The sequence below is a fragment of the Pleurodeles waltl genome, chromosome 9 (assembly GCF_031143425.1).
Source record: "Pleurodeles waltl isolate 20211129_DDA chromosome 9, aPleWal1.hap1.20221129, whole genome shotgun sequence".
Lineage (NCBI taxonomy): Eukaryota > Metazoa > Chordata > Amphibia > Caudata > Salamandridae > Pleurodeles > Pleurodeles waltl.
In genome coordinates, this window is record NC_090448.1 from 702,541,620 (window position 1) to 702,563,435 (window position 21,816).

Genomic DNA, 21,816 nt, shown 5'->3' on the forward strand with positions numbered 1-21,816 from the left:
GAGTACGAGCTCGGCTTAGAGGTGATGTGGACATCCTGCTCAGTGGAAGGTCCTAATTGGTGTCCCTCCTCGATGTTGTGGTCCCCAAATAGATCAGGAGTATTATCTTCTTGATGCTGTGACACAGACCGTTGAGGGAAATACAATTTGCGTTGGTACCTTAGGTTCTTTTTCGATCAGAGGGAAAGAAAGGCCGCACCGGAGGCCTCATCATGCTCTGGGGACAGACAGATGTTGCTAATCTGATGGAGGTTGATCCAGGGGTAGTTTGCTCTACACTGATGGCAGTATAGGAAAGGGGTCCTTTCCATTACAATTGCCACATTCCTGAGAACCAAGGATGGGGGTTGAAGGCCACAAGGGGCACTGGCCCTGAAGAGGTGTTTAGAAGAACCTAGTCGTTGAGCCCGAAAGAGGTCATTATGACAGAACATTCCACAGACAACGGTATATGTTTTCCTATGGGCATGGAGAACTTAGAAGGCAAGTAAGACGAATACCTATAGCCGTTGACTGGGAGCTGTGTTCAAACACGACTGAACCCAATGGAGATTAAAAAAACAAAATCTAACAATGCAGCCGATGTCCATGTACATTACCAGCAACAGTTGGCATCACTGGACCTTGTCACTCGAAGTCTTCTTTGAAGAAAAACACATTGCACAAGTTCTAGCCTAATACTAGATGGCAGGATTATGCACAGCATGCTTATCTACAACCAACCATCCTACGAACAGTAGTTTTCCCACTAAAATGGATGAAGATCCTGCAGTGGGACGCTGCTTGGAAACCATGGACACTAAAATCACATACCTGACTATGGAAACTAAATCGATAAGGGCAGATATCGCTGGATTCCAGGACAGGGTGGTGGAGTTCAACCATCACATTACTCAAGTGGAGGGCAGAGTATATGCCATCTCGAACAACCATCAGGAACTGCAGCTTCCACAGAATAAACTCAAAGATCTCGAGGATGGGAGGCAGAGAGATAATGTCAGTTTCTTCGGAATACCGGAGCATAAAGAAGGCTTGGACACTAGGGCCTTTCTCAGGGACTCAATTCCACATCTCACAGGCTTTGTCTTTTCCCCTATACTGGAGTTCCAACGTGCTCATAGGATCGCCCCTCTTCGCCCAGACACACCTGAGAAACCGCGCCCCATCACAGCTTGCTTTCTCAGACACAAACAAGTGTGCCAACTGCTAGCTGCCACACGCACCCACAGTCCGTATTACTATGAGGGTCATGAAATACAGATAACAGCGGACTTGTCCAGAGAAACCAATGAGAAACGGGAAGTGTTTCTGGCCCTGAGACCACACTTACGTAACCTGGATGTCAAGTTTGCCCTGTTTGTACCCACCCATATGTGGATAAGAAAGAATGGTAAATCAAGGTATTTCTATGACCCAAATGACCTGAGAATATGTAAAGAAAGCTTCACGATTCAACCTATGGACCAGTCCTCCATGGGATTGCAGGTGGCTCCTCCGTCCAACGAAGGCCCCTCCTCTTCCCAAACCACCGCCTAAAGCCACAGGGCCATCACCATGTCGCAGAAAAGGGGAAGGACCTTTGAACGTCTGCCGAGTTACCAGGATGGCAGGGACAATGCTCTCCAGACTGAAGGGTATGGAAACTACCCCCCACCATGGCCCCTGATATATATATGGGGCACACGCCCCCCCCTGTTTTATACCCATACCCCGATTCTAACCCCCCCACGTAGTTGTCAAGTACTGACGGGGCATCCTGGATACCATAATATTTTTACCCTATCACCCACCTCTTGGCAAGGAGGCAGGGAAGTTGGTTAAGTGCCTTTAAGACCCCCCTACGTCATCTTTCACCCATGTGCCCTTGGGAGTACTGAAAGGCATTGTGCTATACTAATTTCTTAGCCACAACTCCCCCACTCCTCCAGGGTCCCAATCCGTCCCCCCACCACATATCTGGGCCCTTCCACCAAAAAGAGGAGGCTTCATCCATGTTGCTGTACTTGTTGGCTCCCCGCCCACAGGTTGTACCCGGTGTGTTGGTTATTCAAGTTTAGACCCGCGGGCTAACGCTTTTGGGGCTCTCGCGAAGTTATTCTCCTCATCTTAGAGCTGGTTCCGGTGTACCTCTACCTTTCTTCCCTACGTTCCTGTTCTTCCCAGTCTCGCTCTCCTCCTCCTTTTCCTTTTCTTCCCCTGATCCATCATCTTTGCTACCCTCTTCCCTTCTTTCTCTTCACTGCTACCGATCTATACATTTCATGCGTGACCGAGAGACCTCTAACTACCCCCCCTTGTTTGTTTCTACCCTCCCACCCACACTACCACTTGCTTTTCCAGATTCTCCTTTGCGACCCAAACTACCTACTGCAGATACCCCATCTTTTTGCAAGTCAATGGCCAACACAGGACCGGGCAGCACCCTATCACTGAAGATTATAACGTGGAATGTAAATGGCCTTACACACTATATCAAACGTAAGAAGGTCTTGTCTTATATACAATCCAAAACAGCAGACATTGTCCTCTTACAGGAAACCCGCCTCTCCCACCAGGAATTGGAGAAGCTGCGCCGCGAGTGGGTAGGTCGGGTGCTCTACAGCAGCCATACCCAAACTGTGGAAGAGAGTTCTCATATGATCTAGAAAACGTGGGTTAGCAATAATACTCCGCAGATCTTTGCGCTTCAAACTCCTTAACACTTGGTCTGATCCGGAAAGCCGCAACATCTTTGCCAAGATCAAACTAGATAACTGCACGATATGCGTCGGGTCCATGTATGCCCCTACTGGCTCCAAATGCCTCTTTCTTCTTTACCTCAGCCGTCTTCTGATGCAGATTGGAGGCTCCCAATACCTGCTGGGTGGGGACTGGAATTTAGCTCACGATGCTGTCCTTGATCGTACTGGGAGATTAGACATCAAGCAACAACAATGACAGGGCACTGTTGGGGAACCTGCTAAAGGACCATGGCCTGGCAGACCACTGGCACCTTTCTCACACGACTGACCGGGAAAACACTTTCATATCACCAATCCATGGTACCCACTCCAGATTGGACTATTTCTTAACCTCTCACTGAATGAGTCCCCTAGTTAGAGTCCCAAATCCTAGAAGCCGCTCTGTCGGACCACTCACCTGTCCTACTTGCGCTAGATCTAGGACTTGTTGTTCCAAACTGCGAGCCCTGGTGCCTGAACTCACGATACCGCACACCGCGGGGCAAAGACCAGCTACGTTCCCACGTCTCGACCTATTTAAAAGACAACAAAGAGTCAGTCTCCTCCCCCCAGATTCTGTGGGCGGCTGCAAAAGTGACTATACAGGGTCACTTAATGAGGGACACTGCCATAGCGAATGCAAACCGGCGTTTCTGCCAACGGGCACTGGAGACTGCAATAGTCACCTTTACGTCTGAGTACACTATGACTCCTTCCCCTCCCATACGCAGTCGCCTGGAACGGGCCAAAATGGAAATCAATGCCCTATAAGCCTGCCAGGTGGAATACGCGTTACAACAAATGAAGGGGCGTCATTATGAGCAAGGCGAGAAGGCAGGCCGTCTCCTGACAGCACAACTACGCCAACAGGAAGCTGCACTAGCCATCCTGGCTAGCCAGACCACGGATGGCATGATTGTCACACACCCACAGGCGATAGTCTGTGGATTTAGGAACTTCTACCAGGCACTGTATGCTCCTGAAACAGAGTAGGATTACGCCCGCCTTGAGATGTTCTTCAAGAACGCCCGAATCCCTAGCCTCTTTGACGAAGGGAGGGGTCTGCTGAAGAGTGAAATAATTAAGGAAGAGATAATCCAGGCGATCCCCAAACTCCCGTACCATAAAGTCCGGGGTGAAGACGGCTTCCCGGCGGAATTCTACAAATGGAATGGAGAGCGGACGGTAGATTTGCTGTATGAGGCCTTCCGAGGAGCAGAACGCACAGGCTTTCTCAGCCCCATCGCTAATACAGTATTCATAGTGGTTCTCGCAAAACCCAGGAAGGACCCTTTACTTTGTGGCAGTTACAGACCTATTTCCCTTCTCAATGGAGATTTCAAGATTCTGGCAGGAGTCATGGCGGCATGCCTCAGAAAAGTGATCCCATTCCTCATTCACCAGGCCCAGGTGGGTTTTGTACCTGGACGGTCCATCAGAAATTATCTGCGTACCCTCGTGCATACCGTATGGACCACCAAGGACTTGCAAGATGAAGCCTTCACCCTCTCCCTGGATGCCGAGAAAGCACTTGACAGTATAGAGTGCTGGTACCTCTTTGAGACCACGCAACGTTTTGGGCTAGGCGAAGAATTTATAAATGAAATGCAATGGCTATATGACTCCCCCACTGCACAGGTCAACTGCAGGGGTTGTTTCAGAACCAATCACTGTCCAACGCGGGACCCGACAGAGCTGCCCGCTGTCACCCTTATTGTTCCTTTTAGCAGTTAAACCTTTAGCGACTTCTATCCGTCATTCACATCTCATTGCTGAAATCCCCGTTTCAGGCGGCTGTTCCAAAATATATCTCTATGCAGATGACATCCTACTTATACTTACAGACCTTACCAGTTCTCTCCAGGCATTCCGTGTCCTCTTAAATGAATTTGAAGCATTGTCAGGATACAAAATAAACTGGGATAAAAGTGAAGCACTACCCTTGTCCGCAGCGACCACATGTGCTGTGATACAGGACTTCCCAATCCATTGAAAGCAATCACATATCAAATATCTGGGGATCTACATCAACAAAGGTGTAGACCGAATGTTGAAAGATAACCTGGAACCCCTGATCACCCGCACGAAACGGGATTTTGAGAAGTGGTCTCATCTGGGTCTCTCCCTTTGGGCGAGAGTGCAGGCGGTCCGCATGGTAACCTTGCCACCCTATACTTATATCCTAGGAATGTTGCCCATGCAAGTTCCCCTCCCATGTTGCGAGCGGTGGACAAATGCAAACGAGCCTTCGTGAGGGGGTCAATGCGCCCCCAGCGCCAAACTCATAGCTAGCCGGGCGAGCGGAGGTCAGGGCCTACCATCTGTAGAGCATTATGCACCTGCCCTACACCTCTCCCAACTCGCCTACTTGCTCACTGGAACGCAAACTCTGTTGCTGTAGGTGACGATCGAACGTACAATGCTGCAGAACTTGCAAGGACTCAATCTACTTTCATACCATACCATACCATGAAATGCCCCACCAACCCAATGATACAAGCCATGTTGCAATCCTGGTGACAAGCCCACCGCCTTTTGGGAGTAGACCCGGGGATACATAATAAGGCACCAATCTGGGCTAATGAAAGCCTGGTAATTGGAGGCGAAACAGTTGACTGGGAGGGTTGGAGATTGGCGGGCATTCTGCATATAGACCAGCTTTTAGTAAATGGGGGCCTTAAACTGTTTACGGCCCTGCAAGAGGAATTTGGACTCCCAAAAAGACAATATTTGCAATATCTACAACTTTCAGGATTGTTTTAAATGCCACATGGGGGCTCACCCATGGATCCTCCATCCCTCACCAGTACTTTCCTACATCAAGTCCTGGGGTACATCCAGCGGAGTGATGTCAAGTATCTACAACCTACTGAATCACCACTTTTTCCCTCTACTCCTCTTAAAGTCCCTTCAAACGAAATGGCAGTTGAGTCTGCAGGTCTAATATAAGATGGGTGACTGGATTGACCTACTGGAAGCAAGGGAACATAGTACATGGGAAGCTCAGATTAAATATTGTCTCTTTAAAACCCTACATGACTGGTACTGGACACTTCAGAAACTTAGGGCTGCAGGCCTCCTATCATATATGACCTGCTGGCGCTGCCCTCATGCCCGCTGCAACCTACTCCACATATTATGCAACCGCCCCTCCATTCAACCTTAGTGGGACGCAGTGGGGAAAACATTACGGGACACCATACCAGTCCCATTCCCTCTCCCCGAGCCACTAATCATTCTGCACAACACAGGTGGGATGCAAAGTCTCTCTCACCCACAAGCCTGCCTATTACACACGGCGCTAGCCACTGCTAAACACTGTGTCCTCCGACATTGGCTGGCGACCCTGCCTGTAGGAGGTTGGCCTGGTTTGTAGTGGGTACCTTGGGTACTTACACCTTATACCAGGTCCAGTTATCCCTTATTAGTGAAATGTAGTAGTGTTCTAGCAGCTTAGGCTGAGGTAGCTATAGCAGAGCAGCTTAGGCTGAACTAGGAGATATGCAAAGCTCCTGCAATACCACTTATAGTTTCACAGTACTTATACATAAGTAAGGACAGTACTCAGTGTTACCAAAAATAAAGGTAGTTTATTTGGATGGCACAAGGCCAAAAATATCTTAGAGGCAATCCTCCTTCTGGAGGTAAGTATTATACACAATATATACACTAGACACCAAAATAAGGTAGGTAATTAGACATAGGATAGTAAAAACAATAGGAAATGCTATAGAATGCAATGGGAGAAAACAGGTCTAGGGGCAGCACAAACAATATACTAAGAAAGTGGAATGCAAACCACAATTTCCCCCCTAAACAAGTGTAGTGTGTAGAGAATCGCTGGGAGAGTAAGAATACAGTAAAGGTAAGTATATTACCCCACCCCAGAGCCCAGAAAAGCAGGGGTAAAGTACTGCAAGTTTCCTTAGGACACACTACAAGTCGTGATTAGAGTTATTGCAAGAACCAAGCAAGACTGCAAACAACAAATGGTGGATTCCTGGACCTGAAGATCTGCAAAGGAAGGAGACCAAGTCCAGAAGTCTGAAGAAGTTCCAGGAAGGACAGGAGCCCCTGCCGACCCAGAAGAGGGTGCAAAAGAAGAGCCTCCGGTTAGAAGAAGAAGACTGCAGAAATGCACCTAAGGAAGATGTCAGCGGCTTCCTGCGTGATGCAATGGATGTCCCACGGAGAGATGTTGCATGCCGGTGAGTTTTGGTGCTGGATTTGTCCAACAAGCCTTGGTTACGGCAAAGTAGCGCTTTGTGTCAACGTGGCCCTATCTGGACCCAGGAGGGACCTGGGGGCCTCAACTTTGCGTGAGGAGGAAGATGGGGCTCTCAGCACTTCAGCGAGCCCTCAGTCGACCAGAAGGCACCCACGGGAGTCCCAGGACACTGGGACACAGGAGGTGCAAAATGCAGCTGGTGCAGCACCTCAAAGGAAGGTCCCACGCCGTCGGAGATCAAATCAGCGAGTTGAGCGTCGCAGTATAGAGTGCCGGGGACCTGGGCCAGGCTGTGCATGAAGAAATTTTGCAAACAGTCCACAGAGGCCTCAGGAGGTGAAGAAGACGCAGTGCACAGGGGTACTGTCGTACTCGGGGAAGACAAGCTCTTTCCTCCTCCAAATTGGCGATAGCAGGACCTCAGGGCAGTCTGTGATGAAGGAGCCCACCACCTGTGTTCCAAGGAGCATGCTCGTCGCCAGGAGAGGAGTCCAAGAGAACCGGTCGTCGACTTAGAAGGTGCCTGCGTGAGCAGGGAAGTGACTCCGTCACTCCACAGGAGATTTCTTCGGTCCTTCTGGTGCGGGGTGAAGACAGGACGTCCCCAGAGCGTGCACACCATGGAAACTGTTGCAGTTGCTGGCTGGAGCTGAAGTTGCAGAGGAAAAGTAGCCCTTCCGGATACTTTGTTGCTGTTACAGTGGTTCCTGGAGCAGTCTGTGGTCGATCCGAGGTCAGAGTATGAAGTAGTAGTTGCAGAGGATTCCTGCTGGAATCTTGCAAGTAGAATCTGAAGAGAAACCCACAGGGGAGACCCTAAATAGCCGTGACAGGGGGACTGGATACCTTATCAGGTATGGACCTATTAGGAGGGGTCTCTGACGTCACCTGTTGGCACTGGCCACTCAGAGGCCTCCAGAGTGTCCCCACACCTTGGAAAACAAGATGGCTGAAGTCTGAGACACACTGGAGAAGCTCTGGGCACCACCTCTGGGGTGGTGATGGACAGGGGAGTGGTCATTCCCCTTTCCTTTGTCCAGTTTCACGCCAGACCAGGGACTGGGGATCCCTGAACCGGTATAGACTGGCTTATGAAAGGAGGGCGCCATCTGTGACCTTCAAAGTATTTCCAGAGGCTGGGGGAGGCTACCCCTCCCAGCCTGTTACACCTATTTCCTGTAACACATATTTTCAAAGGGAGAGGGTGTAACACCCTCCTCTCAGAGGAAATGCTTTGTTCTGCCTTCCTGGGACTGAGCTGCTCAGACCCCTGGAGGGCAGAACCCTGTCTGTGAGGTGGCAGCAGCTGTAGCTGCAGTGCAAGCCTCAGAGAGCTGGTTTGGCAGTACTGGGGGTCCACAGTGGAGCTCCCAAAACCAGATTTGAAATGGGCGGATAATTCCATGATCTTAGACACCTTACATGGCCATATTCGGAGTTACCATTGTGAAGCTACATATAGGTATTGACCTATATGTAGTGCACACGTGTAACGGCGTGCCAGCACTCACAAAGTCCCAGGAATTGGCCCTGAGCTTTGTGGGGGCACCTTCGCTGGTGCAAGGGTGCCTTAACACTTAGTAACTTTGCACCTAGCCTTCAGTAAATTAAGGTTAGACATATAGGTGACTTTATAAGTTACTTAAGTGCAGTGAAAATGGCTGTGAAATAGTGTGTGCACTATTTCACGCAGGCTGCAATGGCAGGCCTATGGAAGGGTTTGTCTGAGCTCCTTATGGGTGGCAAAAGAAATGCTGCAGCCCATAAGGATCTCCTGGAACCCCAATGCCCTGGGTACCTAGGTACCATATACTAGGGACTTATAAGGGTGGTCCAGTGTGCCAATTGAAATTGGTAAATTAAGTCACTAGCCTATAGTGACAAATTTAAAAGCAGAGAGAGCTTAAGCACTGAGGTTCTGATTAGCAGAGCCTCAGTGACACAGTTAATCACTACTGACAACACACACATTAGGCAATAAATTATGAGCACTGGGGTCCTGACCAGCAGGATCCCAGTGAGACAGGAAAAACATACTGACATACAGGTAACAATGGGGGTAACATGGCAAGAAAGATGGTACTTTCCTACACTGCCCCCCACCCATGATAAATAGCTCAAAGCAATATATCAAACTGCCTCACACAAACGGGTTATTCACAGTCTACAAACCTGGGCCCCTTTCCTTCGTGGCACAGAGAACTTTCACAGTCAAACTGACCTTTCAACCTTTCAGCATCTCCCTAGACCCTCAACTGGCCCTCTTAAGCCACACTATGGGGGTCATTATGAACACGGTGGGAAACACCGCCGTGTTCATGCTGGTGGTCTTATCACAGACCGCCAGCCCCCTTCAGATCCCGCCAGCCGAATAATATACTTTCTGTTGGGCTGGCGGGCGGAAACAGTGTTTCTGCCTGCCTGCCCCGCAGAATGCAAGGCTGGGACATTGCCGACGGCTCCACATGGAGCCGTCGTCAATGCCGCTGTGCGGCGGGTGCAACAGCACCCGTGGCGCAGATCACTGCCTGTAAATCAGGCAGTGAGCTGCGCGGCAGGCACTGCACGGGGCCCTTGCACTGCCCATGCCAAGTGCATGGGCAGTGCAGTGGCCCACAGGGGTGCCCCGGAGCACCCCTTCTGCCAGCTTTTCCCTGGTTGGCGGTAGCCTGGCGTGGCAGAGGGCCACATGTGGCGGCCCTAAATTGTTCAGAATATGGCGGTTCAGACCGCCATGCCGGTGGCGGTATTTTCCGCCACGGCCGGCATGGCGGTCTGAACCACCATGTTCGTAATGAGGGCCTATGTCTTCTTTGTCCAGCAACCCCAGCCCCCCAGGATCACACTCGTACACATTGGACAGTCTACAGGAGACCCTATGTTACCCTTCAATGCCATTCCCCCCAACTTTTCATTTACTCCTCAAAGTCTCTATACTGCAATATGATACTGTAAGTTGCTATAAATCAATAAAGAATTGCTGCAAAAAATGGATAAAGATCTTTACAGAGGTTGCATGTTTCACCGAAGGGCCCCTCCTTCACCATGGAAACAGAATTATTACCTATGAAAGAGCGCTTCGTGGAGCTTGTTAGTTTGGAGAAGTAGTTGAGTATGCCTAACTGTTTGTTTTGAAACATCCTCAGTGACCAAAAACTAAAAGTGTAAAAAATGTGTAGGGGTTGAATATTGGTCAGTTTTATTGATCCCTCCTTAGTCACATGATGAAAAATCACAGCTAAGGCCCATTTGGGACCAAGGTATTCATCAAGGCATACTCAACTATTCCTCCAACGAAGAGCTCAAGGGACAGCTTACTGTTTCCAAGAGTTCCGTTTCTACAGTAAAGAAGGGAGCCGATTATGTCACCTCGGTGAGCGTGTGCATTTGTTCTTTTTAAATGTTACAATCACATTCAGTGGCTCATTTTCCTAAGGTTGTTTCCATCCATCATAGGGACTCTGAAGATGGTCCACAAGGGAAGAACCAGTGTCTCAAATGGCTGCCACTCAGCAGAAAGCTGAGTTTTGTTTTATCATCTGAGCATATACAGAATTGTGTACATTATAATTCTATAGTAGCTATTACATTGGAGGTTAGATTTAAGCAGATTTTAGACATAATTGCATGCCTTCACCTGTTCTGAGATAATCCTTTCTCCCCCTTACTTCTGAATGCTGTGGATTGTTCTGGTAGAGGGGTTCTTCATTCTTTGTAATAAAACACACATCTAGTTCAGCCATTGTATCATCTAAGATAGGGAGACATAAGTGTATAATTCATGCTCTCAATAAAAAATAATTTTCCGGGTCTTTCAAATTTGCAATTCCATTTTAAAGCTTTATGCTACAGGTTTTAGAAGTTAGTCATTTCCTCTAAACACATGTTGAAAAATGAAAGACTCTCAGCCAGACTTTATCCTGCTAGCATATAACACATCCAAATATTGAACACATACAATTGCATTCATACAGTTCCATCTAAGTATGCTTCATGTGAATATATTTATGGCATACATTTCTGGCGTGCAGCCTCCCACTGACCCTAGCATTTGCAAACATGAAATAGGGATGCTGGGAACTACAGTCAATGGCATTTTTTAGAAGCATTATTCCTGCATTACAATGTCATTTTCAGTGACTTTTTAATGGTATTAACATACTACTGTCATCATGTTAAAATACAAAATAGTTTATTGATTGGGCACATTCCATCTTAGTTCAAACTCTCTCCAATTGTGTCTGCCTCTCACCACTACCTAAATTTACTTCATTTAACCTGTGCTGACTTTGGTTTGGACACTCTCCCTGACTTGCTGGGGTGGAACTACGTCCCCCAGCAAGCCCTGCTGCACCACCTTGACTCGAAGAAGGAGGGGCCTCGCAGGGCTTGAAAAGTGCTTCTCTTCATCACAGCACAGGATGCGCTGACTTTGCTTTGGACACTCACCCTGACCAGCTGGGGTGGGACTACGTTCTCCAGCTAGCCCTGCTGCACCATCTTGACTCGAGGGAGGAGGGGCTTTGCAGCGACTGAAAAGCGCTTCTCTTCACCACAGCATGCGAAGCACTGACTTTGCTTTGGACACTCTCCCTGACCTGCTGAGTGGGACTACGTCCCCCAGCAAACCCTGCTGCACCATCTTGACTCAAGGGAGAAGGGGCCTTGCAGAGCATAAAAATCACTTCTCTTCACCGCTGAACAGGAGACGCGCAGGACGCGTCTGGGCGCATGCCCAGGCAAAGACCGGGCAAAGAGCAGGCCCGTCTGCAGCCTGAAGTGGCTGGGCTGGCCACCCCCTTTGGCTTTGCTTTTTTCTGCAACTAGTAATCGGTGAGTGCTTATTGCTGAGGGCCTAAACAGGAACTGTACAGTTAATTCAGTGGGCATGATGAAATGGAAGCTTCTGGGGGACAGGGAAGCCTCTCCTAAGAGGCCACATGGCACCACTTTGGATTCTTTTTTGGTGTGCGCTGTCAGGGTTATTGACAACGAGATCACATTGGCGGAAAGCCGCTTATCAATAGAGTTGGGAGAGTCTATCTCCCTGCCCAGTGAACCCCTTAGTGATCTAGAGACCCTTCATATTCAAAGGGGCCCAATAGCTGAGGTGGCTTATCAAAACTTGCAGGCCTACAAGTGTTTGCCTCATTCTTTAATCACTAGCGGAGATGGAATCCTGTCAAAGAGGAAGAAGAAAAACAAACACACAGGACAAAAAAGGCTCAGAGATCCAGAACAAATAAAGCTGCAAATGCTCAGAGTGCTTCGGTTGATTTGCCCATGTCGCCTTTGTTGCTAAATGCAACCAAGACTCCCATCCTTGAAGTTGTTTGTCTTGCAATGAAACCGGATTTGAACTTGGACTCCATACTTAGTAAATTTGAGATCATGTTAAAATCAAGTCTTGCTCCAATACTGCTTAGACTTAGCAGACTGGAAGATGCTGTGTTATTGCTTCAGAATTCATTAGCGAGCCCAGAAGACCCGGGCGTTACCAATCAGGATATGGCAAGGAATGATTGTACTGAAAAGGGTGGCTCTCTGGGTGGCCACCCCTATAACACTATTTCTCCTTCCATTAATAAAAGGGGTCCAGACATCGGGACAAGTGAGGCTCAAAACAAGGGTGTACTGAATGGGTATAACGTTATATCTGGTTTCTAGCAGGAATGGCACCAGCACAAAGGCACCACAAGGAGTTCCCTTTCTGCATCAGGAGATCTGCCTGCAACCTCTAAATTATCACAAGCTTACCCAATTCAGGTTACATTAGATCTTCCCTCCGAACACTTCCCCTATGTGGCCATTTAAACTAATGTTCCCTGATTTAGTAATAATGTTGAGGAGTTGGCAAGCCAGATGAAGAACAAAGTCTGTCATTGGTTAACATGAAATACTGATTTTAGGAATATTAATTTTCAGGATATTTTGTTTGTCAGCAGGGTTGGTTGGGTAGGCCCATCACCCAAACACACAAATGGCAACTGTATTGTGGTGAACTGAAGATATCCTAACCTCGAAGAATGCCTGTTTAACTATGGTACTAATCTTTATTGGGAGGGTGTAGGACACGGTGCAGGTATTGTTCCCTTTGGGTATTTTTACAAATATCTCATCCCCCATATACATTAGCTCTACCTGTAGGTCGCCCTGCTCCAAATAGGTTCAGGGAACCACTGAAATCCACAATTGCTATTTGTAATAGGTTCCAGACACTCACGAACCTTAACAGTATAGACTGACCCCCGATGGGTACTACTGTCATGTACTGGCAGAAGCAGATCCTCACAAATGTATATTTAGCGGGGACAAATATAGAAAAGATGGTGTAATTACCCAATTAGAAAATCTACCCCAGCCCTTACCATGTCCAAAAGGTAGCTGTAGATTGGATGGGAACAAGGCTGCAGAAGGACCCTTAATGCAGGGCATAGTTCATCGACTTAGGGATACCCGCAGGTTAAGGTAGCTGATCAATATTCTAAAGTGATCTCATGGAATGTTGCTGGATTGAAGCCCAAACTGAATGATCCAGAATGGGGCAAATTCATAGACGGGTGTCATATATGTTTATTTTAAAAAAACTTGCACAACCCAGCTGATTTTTAGGGTGGGTTTCACAAATTTCAGTGTCAAGGCTAGACCGTCGACAGCAGGTTGCCCAGCAGGAGGTCTGCTCATCTGGGTAAAGATATCCTCGGCCTGTAAAATTCAGAGGTTAAACATAGATTCTGTTGATATTTTGAGAATTCATTTTGAACAATTGAGAGGGAACTCTGCAATAAGGCTGATAAATATTTACAATCGTTTTAATAGTCTGAATCAGGACTCCGTCACAGTCTCAACCTTGACTAACTTCTTGGATGATATGAATAGAGGGCATTATCTCATCTTATCAGGAGACTGTAATGCCTCTTATGAGCCGTCAGATTATGTACAAGGTCTTGTTCAAGAAGAAGAAGCAGCTAGGGGCATACAGAAATTGCGGATTCCTCCCCTCAGGAGATGCTCGAAGGTTGCCCAGCAAGTTATGTCTCTCATTCTAGACAATGGTTTTTGTACTTGCAATGGGCGGACTACCTCAGATCCAGAAGCATCCTTTACTTTTAAAATGGCAAACACTCACACCCTCATTATGACAGTGGCTTTCTTAAGACCACCACACTTGCAGTGGCGGTTTTACCACTGCGGTCCCGACAGTAAAGACTGCTGTATTACAAGTTTGGCTGAAGCTAAATCACCACACCGCCTCCATTCCCGACGGTGCGGTCCAACAGCGTGGCCGGCGGTGAGCACCTCTGGGCTAGCGGTATTACGAGGCAGCAAACCATCAGGCTTTTCATGGCGGTTGCCCCACCACAAAAACACCAGTGGTAACGTACCCGGCGTCAGGAATCCCCATCCCTATCGCTGGCATATGCACCCCCACACGTCCACACACATGTAGACCCACACAACACCACCCGACCGCATTCATACATACGTACCTGCCCACTGCATTCATACACCCCCCTCTGCATACATACGCACCACCACCCTCCCCACACATGCACACACACACACTCCCTATCCACACACGCAGTCAGACACACATGCACACACACCCATTCCAACACACACACATGCTCACACACATACACGCACACACTACACACATGCACCTACCCCTCCCCTTCGACCAGTCCACCTGTCTGGGCCGCACAGCAGCCCATAGTTATCCGAGAGGGGGTGGATGTCGGCAGTTTCACCACCAGTGCCGCCCCACCGTGCAAGGACTACCGTGCCATATTACTGCTCGTAATATGGCGGGCAGAGTCCTTGCGGCGTGGTGGTGCTGGCAGGGGAACCACCTCTCACATGCCGTCTGTCAGGCCGACGGTATCGGATTTCTGCCTGTTTATGAGCGGAAATCCGTAGGTGACTTGCAATAAGGCGGTCTTTGGACCCCCAATACTGTCAGTCTTTTGGCGCCCGCTTGGACAGAGGTCTTCGCAAAAGACCGCCAATGTTGAAATGAGCACCTCTGTCTAGGATAGAATATATTATGGTTGATCTGGACCTGTGGCCTAAGGTACATGAAATGAAAATCACAGATAGATCTCATAGCAATCATAATGCACTGGTTTTGGAATTGGCCGACATCCTCTATTTGACTAATTGCTGTGGTGTACCAGATGTCCCTACAGTTTACTCAAATAATAATAGGACGACAAAAATGGCATTTTTGTAAAAACTGATAGGGAGTTGCTAGTCAGTATTTATGAGAAGGTCACTTTGACTCTAATTGCGCTCAAGAACATTCAGCCAGATAACTTGACTATCATGGACAGATTCACTAACTTACTTACATCCATCATTTTTGTAGACAATGTCAGAATGTCCCAGCTAGGTGGAAAGATGTCCCATTATACATGAAAACTATGTTGGCAAGATCAGCCTTGGTTACTGCTGTGAAGAATGGTAATAGTATTGCCATACCAGAGGGAAGGAGATCTTACATTAGAACACAGTTGCACAACAGAAAATGTTGGAAGAAAGATAGCTGGTGTGAATTAGTGCGTCAAAAATGAAAGAGAGCCAGTTATTTTGGCATTAGTTGTCCAACGGGACATCGTACACTCTCAAGAATGAGGACTTTTTTTTATACAACCTGATGTATGGGAATAGCATTTCTCCAAACTGTACTCAGGGGGGCAGTTTGGGGGGGGGAAGGGAATTGGGATCTGACACCGAGAGGGAAGAACAGTATAAGCCCCTAGATTTAGAGGGAAGGGAAATCAATAGCTTTACGCTGGCTGAAACAATAGTTGCTACTGACAGCATAAAAAGGGGCAAAGCACCAGGGCTCAATAGAATTCCGGGAGACCTCTACTGTTCAGGGCTGATTATTTGGGGTTATATACTTAACAAAGTGTTTTAATGATATTGCCTGTGGTGGAGAAATGCCAATTTATAAGACATACAACAAAGGGGACCCTATAAACTACAGGCCAATCAGCCTGATAGATTCTGCACAGAAAGTTTTTGAAAACTAATTTTGACACAGATGCAAATTTGGATTGAGGACAACAGGGTATTATCACACCTGCAAGCTGGCTTTAGGGCATATTCCGGCACCTTAGATCAGGTGTTTTTCTTTTTGTTGATCGTTTGGAAGGCTGCTATGTTAGGGAAGGGGCAACTTTATGTTGTGTTTGTGGAACTTAAATCTGCCTTCAATTCAAATATGCAGGACAAATTGTGGGTTGCTCTGAGGGATGCTGTGATGTCCACAGGTCTGTTGCAATTTATGGTCCGCCTGCATCAAAGCAACTATGCACAAGTTGGGTTGGGTATGGGTGATGCCCTCACTAGTAAAATTACTGTTTCTAGAAGGGTTTTTCAAGGTTGCGTTCTGGCCCCACACTGTTCACCATATACATGAATAAGATAATTGATGCACTTTGTGACTGCGTAAGTGTCCCTCCTAAATTAAGTGGCCAACTAATACCAGCACTTCTTGTTGATGATGATACGCTGTTGATTTCAAAAACACCAATGGGCATGTAGAACATATTAAATAGGTTCACTAATGTTTGTGATAAATTTGGCCTGGAGATCAACTGCCTGAAAACTAAATTCATGACTTCTCTGCCCCATCGTTCATTTAAGGGGAAGCTGAAGGTGGGAATAAAGATTTGAGAGTAAGTTAAGGTTTTCGATTACTTAGGGGTTAGGTTGTCTAGTAATCTGTCATGGTCTGCCCAGATTGAAAAAAGTCAAATGTCACTGCAACACATAGAGGTGGGGATTGTTAAAAAATTAAGCTGATCTGTATTCTGCCTCATTTCCCCGCACTTTAAATTTATTGAGGATAGGTGCAGCCCTATATGGGGCCGCATTGTGGGGTTTGGAACAGACTAAGGGATTGGAGATGGCTGAGAATACATTTATAAGATCTATACTTAACCTACTACTAAACACAATGTTGGTCCCGGTATGCCTTGACCTTGGGTTGAGATGTACTAGCCATATTGCTGTCGTAAAAATCTTAGTGTTCTGGGTGCGGCTATGGACGGGCAAGACACAGATTCCTGTTAAAGAAGCTGTCGCTGAGGAACAGATACTAGATAAGGGAGCAGAGTGTATCCCCTGGTTTAAGAAGATCAAACAATGGTTGTTTAGACTAGATCTGAAGGAATTGTGGGAGGAACAGGAGACCATTACAAAAGATACAGTACTTTTGCTAAAGGGGAGGTTTTGGGACCACATCAAGGGCACCACTAAACACAACGTTGTTGCCCATATCCCTTGACCTTGGATTGAGAACTATTACCCATATTGCTGTCTTAAAAAGCCTAGTGTCCTAGGTGAGGCTATGGACAGGCAAGACACAGATTCCCGTTAAAGAAGCTGCCACTGAGATACAGACACTAGATAAGACGGCAGGTCATAGCCCCTGGTTTAAGAAGATCAAACAATGGTTGTATAGACTAGATCTAAGGGAATTGTGGGTGGAACCAGAGACCATGACTAAAGATAAAGTACTTTTGCTAAAGGGGAGGTTTTGGGACTACATCAAAGTCACTCTTTCTAAATCTCTAGCACTAGGCACTTTAACTGAGCGGTCCTTGGATACTAAGGTGGTCATTACAACCCTGGCGGACGGTGTTACAGGTGCGGTAATACCGCAAACAGGCCGGCGGACAAATAAAGGGAATTATGACCGTGGCGGAAACCGCCAACATAGACAGCCACTTTAACACTCCGCCCGCCACGGCGGTACAGACAAGCAGCGCAGCGGTCACCGCCAACAGACAGGCAGAAGACAATGTACCGCCCACAGTATCACAACCCGCCAATCCGCCACCTTTTCCGGGGCGGATTCACCGTGGATAAAAACACGGCGGACACAGCTTTTGCAATGGGAAAACGCTCACCTTAACACACTCCACGAGGAAGGATGCCACCATGGAGCCGGAACTACAAATACTCCCTGCTCGTCTACGAACACCAGCAACGGCGGCACCGAAGACAACAGTGAGTACTGCACCTACGACATAGGGGAGGGGGGAGGCAAAAGTCAGGGACACACACACGCAACACCCCCACCCCCACCAACCACAGGTGGTTCCCTATTCTACTCACCGAAGAAGGTGTACCAGATCATCATCGCCTGCTCGATGCTTCACAATCTTGCTTTGCGACGCCAGGTGCCTTTTCTGCAGGAGGATGGTCCAGATGGCGGTGTTGTGGCAGCTGTGGAGCCTGTGGACAGTGATGAGGAGGAAGCTGAGGAAGAAGACATAGACAACAGGGAGTCAGTCATACAGCAATATTTCCAGTGACACACAGGTGAGAACATTTTATTTTACTATTACATTCACTTTCACACTTCTACCTCTATCCTGTCTGTCATTTAGTAGCAGTATTTGGTAACTGAGTTGTACCTTTCCATTACGGTTTCACAGGTGTGGTTACCAACGTGTGTCATCTGCTTGCATCCTTCATGGACTTGTGATGTGTGACATAGGTATGTTGGCTTTACAATTGAGAACGCATTTTGACACTGTCTTTGATAATACAAATTTAACAAATCACAGACTGACTCCAGATTGTTTTGTGCTTCAAGGGTGTTTATTTAAGTGCTCAAAAATGGAGGGGGGTTGTAAAATGGTGATGGGGGATGGTGGAGGAATGTCCATGGCAGAGTCCAGTCTATTGGTCACACTGGTGCACTGTCCATATGGGCATAGGAAGTGGAGCTGGGGCAGTTTAAGTATGGACAGGGTAACAAAGTGGGACAGTGGGAGGACAATCAGGGTGGTCTCATTTCCTGGCGGGGGTCTTGCCATCTTGCTCTGTCCTGTTCCTGGATCTCAGGGACCGCTTGCGGGGTGGTTGTCCGTCTGCAAGGGGTGGGGTGCTGGTGTGGTGGTCCTGTGGCGGGCGTCCTGTCCACTAGCGCCGGCGGAGGTGGTGGGCAGTTCATCGTCCAGGCTAGTGTCAGGGGCCCCTTGGAGTGCCACGGTGTCCCTCATGGTCTGCTGTATGTCCTTCAGCACCCCTACGATGGTGCCCAGGGTGGAGCTGATGGTTCTGAGCTCCTCCCTGAACCCCAAATACTGCTCCTCCTGCAGACGCTGGGTCTCCTGAAACTTGTCGAGGACCATTGCCATCGTCTCCTGGGAGTGGTGATATGCTCCCATGATGAAGGAGAGGGCCTCATGGACAGTAGGTTCCCTTGGCCTGTCCGCCCCGTCGCACAGCAGCCCTCCCAGTTCCCCTGTGTTCCTGTGCCTCCGTCCCCTGGACTGTGTGCCCACTACCACTGCCCCCAGGTCCCTGTTGTTGTTGGGGTGGTGGGTTATCCTGGGTTCCCTGTAGTGGTAGACACACCGCTGATCGACCTGTCCTGGGTACGGAGGTATGGGCCCGCTGGGTGGGTGCTGTGCTGGTGTTACGAGGGTGGAAGGTCAGGGTTGGGCTGTGCCTGTGCAAGGGGAACCGACTGTCCCGAGGCCCACGATGGTCCGGGCTGGTCATCAGGATCCAGTAGGGCAGAGCTGCTGTCGTCACTGTGGGCCTCTTCTGTGGGTGGAGTGGAGATGTCTGGACCATCCTGTGTGGTGGCGTTCCGTAGTGGTCCTGCAGGGATATTAGAGCATGATTATTGCATCTGTGTGTGTAATGGTGTGCAATGGGTGGGTGTGCGTGTACCCCAGTGCAAGCATTCCTGTGTGTGGGTTTGTGTGATGATGGTTAGGGGGTTGTTATGGGGATGTGCAGTGAGCATGCTTTGGTGAGGGGTGACCATGCTTAGTTGTGTCATGCAGGGCTTGGTGTTGGGATGAGTGGTTTGTGTTATTAGGACATTAGTGAGGAGTTGGAGTGATAGGGGAGGGGGTGAGGGTGGGGGTGTGTGATAGCATGCAGGTAGGGTGGGGGATATGATAGTTAAGATTTGACTTCCCAGTGTCCATTCCTCCACCGACTCCTCTGTGTCCCTCTGGATGCATGATAGTCAAGACTTGCTCCTCCCATGTTGTTAGTTGTGGGGGAGGAGGTGGGGGTCCGCCGCCAGTCCACTGTACCGCGATATTGTGCATGGAGACCACGGAACGCACCTTCCCCCGTAGGTCGTTCCACCTCTTCCTGATGTCCTCCCGATTTCTTGGATGCTGTCCCACAGCGTTGACCCTGTCCACGATTCTGCGCCATAGCTCCATCTTCCTGGCTATGGAGGTGTGCTGCACCTGTGAGCCAAATAGCTGTGGCTCTACCCGTAGGATTTCCTCCACCATGACCCTGAGCTCCTCCTCGGAAAACCGGGGGTGTCTTTGGCGTGACATGGGGTGGTGTGGGTGATGTGTGGGGTGGTGTAAGTGTTGATGTGTGTGGTGATGTGTAGTGGTGTGTGGGGTTTTGTGCATGGAATGTTGTATGGGTGATGGTGTTGTGTGCCTCTGTGTGGTGGGGTTCTCAATTGCTGTGCTCTCTGTCTCTCGGCTTCCTCAAAATTTCTGGTCGTAGGGGTTTGTGGGTGATGTGTGTTTTATATTGAATTGGGTTTGTGGGAGTGGTGTTTGTATGTGTATCAGGTGTGTGTATTTTGAATTGTCCAATGTGGCGGTGTTTTGGAGATGTGTGTGTATTTAGAGCACAGCAGTGTGTACCGCCAATGGAATACCGCGATTGAAAGACCGCCCCAAGGGATTCGTGGGTCGTGATAGCATGGGGGTGTTTCTGTTGGCGTGACGGTGGAGGAATTGTTTTCATCAGTTTATCACTGACCTTTGGTGTGGCGGACTTGTGTTAGTGTCTGAATTTCGGCGGATTCCGAGATGTGGGTCATAATAGCTGTGGCGGAATTCCGCGGCCGCGCCGGTGTTTTGGCAGTCTTCTGCACGGCGGTAAGCAGCTTTTACCGCCAATGTTGTAATGATCCCCTCAATGTACTTTCACATTGGAGTAATTTATGGATCACATAGAAACACTGTTTGCATGTGCACTTTATTTAAAGTTCAGGTATGGACATTTGCCTGTGAGTTTAAGAAAAAGTAAATGGACGCAGTGTACTTCATCCTCGATTTGCCCAGTGTGTAGCCTCAGTCCTGAATCAGTACAGCAGTTTATGTTTTTTTTTACGTGTGTATGTGAAGTCCAGAAGAAGGTGGATAGTCCCAGCATGTTGGTTGATATCTAATACTCAACTCGTAGAAGCTATGCATATTTTAAGATCAGAGAATACGGAAAGTGTTGTGTTCTCTGTATCAAGGTACCTGCTCTTTGCCTGGCATATTAGGAATAAGTTACCCCACACGATTACGCAGGTCTGAAACTCCTCGTGGATTACATTTTATAATGTATTGCTGTTTTTTACGCTTTTGTTGATGTTTTTAAAAAAAATAAAAGAAATACATTTACAACAAAGTATTTATATGCGCTTTTACGTGACGATGCATTTTCATGTAAATAATCAAATAAACTAATACTACTTCATTTAACCTTGCTCTCCCTCTTGTTCATGCCCCAGAATCTGGCCATGAAGAGTTGGTTGGAAAAAGCAGCTGATGTGGTAGCCCTAAACAGGAGGATAAGGAAAGCAGTTAAGACCCGCCCGACCCACTGGTTCTCGGCAGGGATGGCCCAGGACAGGGTGGCCTGCAAGAAGTTGGAACGACTTTCGCACAGGCAATATTTGGAAGAGGACAAAATCATTTATAAAAAAGGCTCTAGGGGTCTATCATAAGAATATCAGGAAAGCACAAAGCACTTATTATGTTCAGTGCATTGGATAGCAAAGAGATCTTTAAAATTCTTCTCCGGCACTTGAACCCAGTCAGACTCTTTGTGCTCGCCTCAGTGATTCTTTTGAGGCTAAGG

At 48.1% G+C, this 21,816-nt stretch overlaps 1 protein-coding gene across 8 annotated transcripts in view; it reads right to left on the reverse strand.

The window, feature by feature from the left end:
* The window catches only part of LOC138259866 (zinc finger protein 436-like), a 273,943-nt gene that overhangs the window by 92,021 nt on the left and 160,106 nt on the right, over positions 1-21,816 (reverse strand). For all 8 annotated transcript variants that reach the window (XM_069207809.1, XM_069207812.1, XM_069207813.1 and 5 more), the window contains one exon: positions 10,586-10,699. In XM_069207809.1, the coding sequence (XP_069063910.1) occupies positions 10,586-10,699 (114 nt within the window). The remainder of the gene's footprint in view (positions 1-10,585; positions 10,700-21,816) is intronic.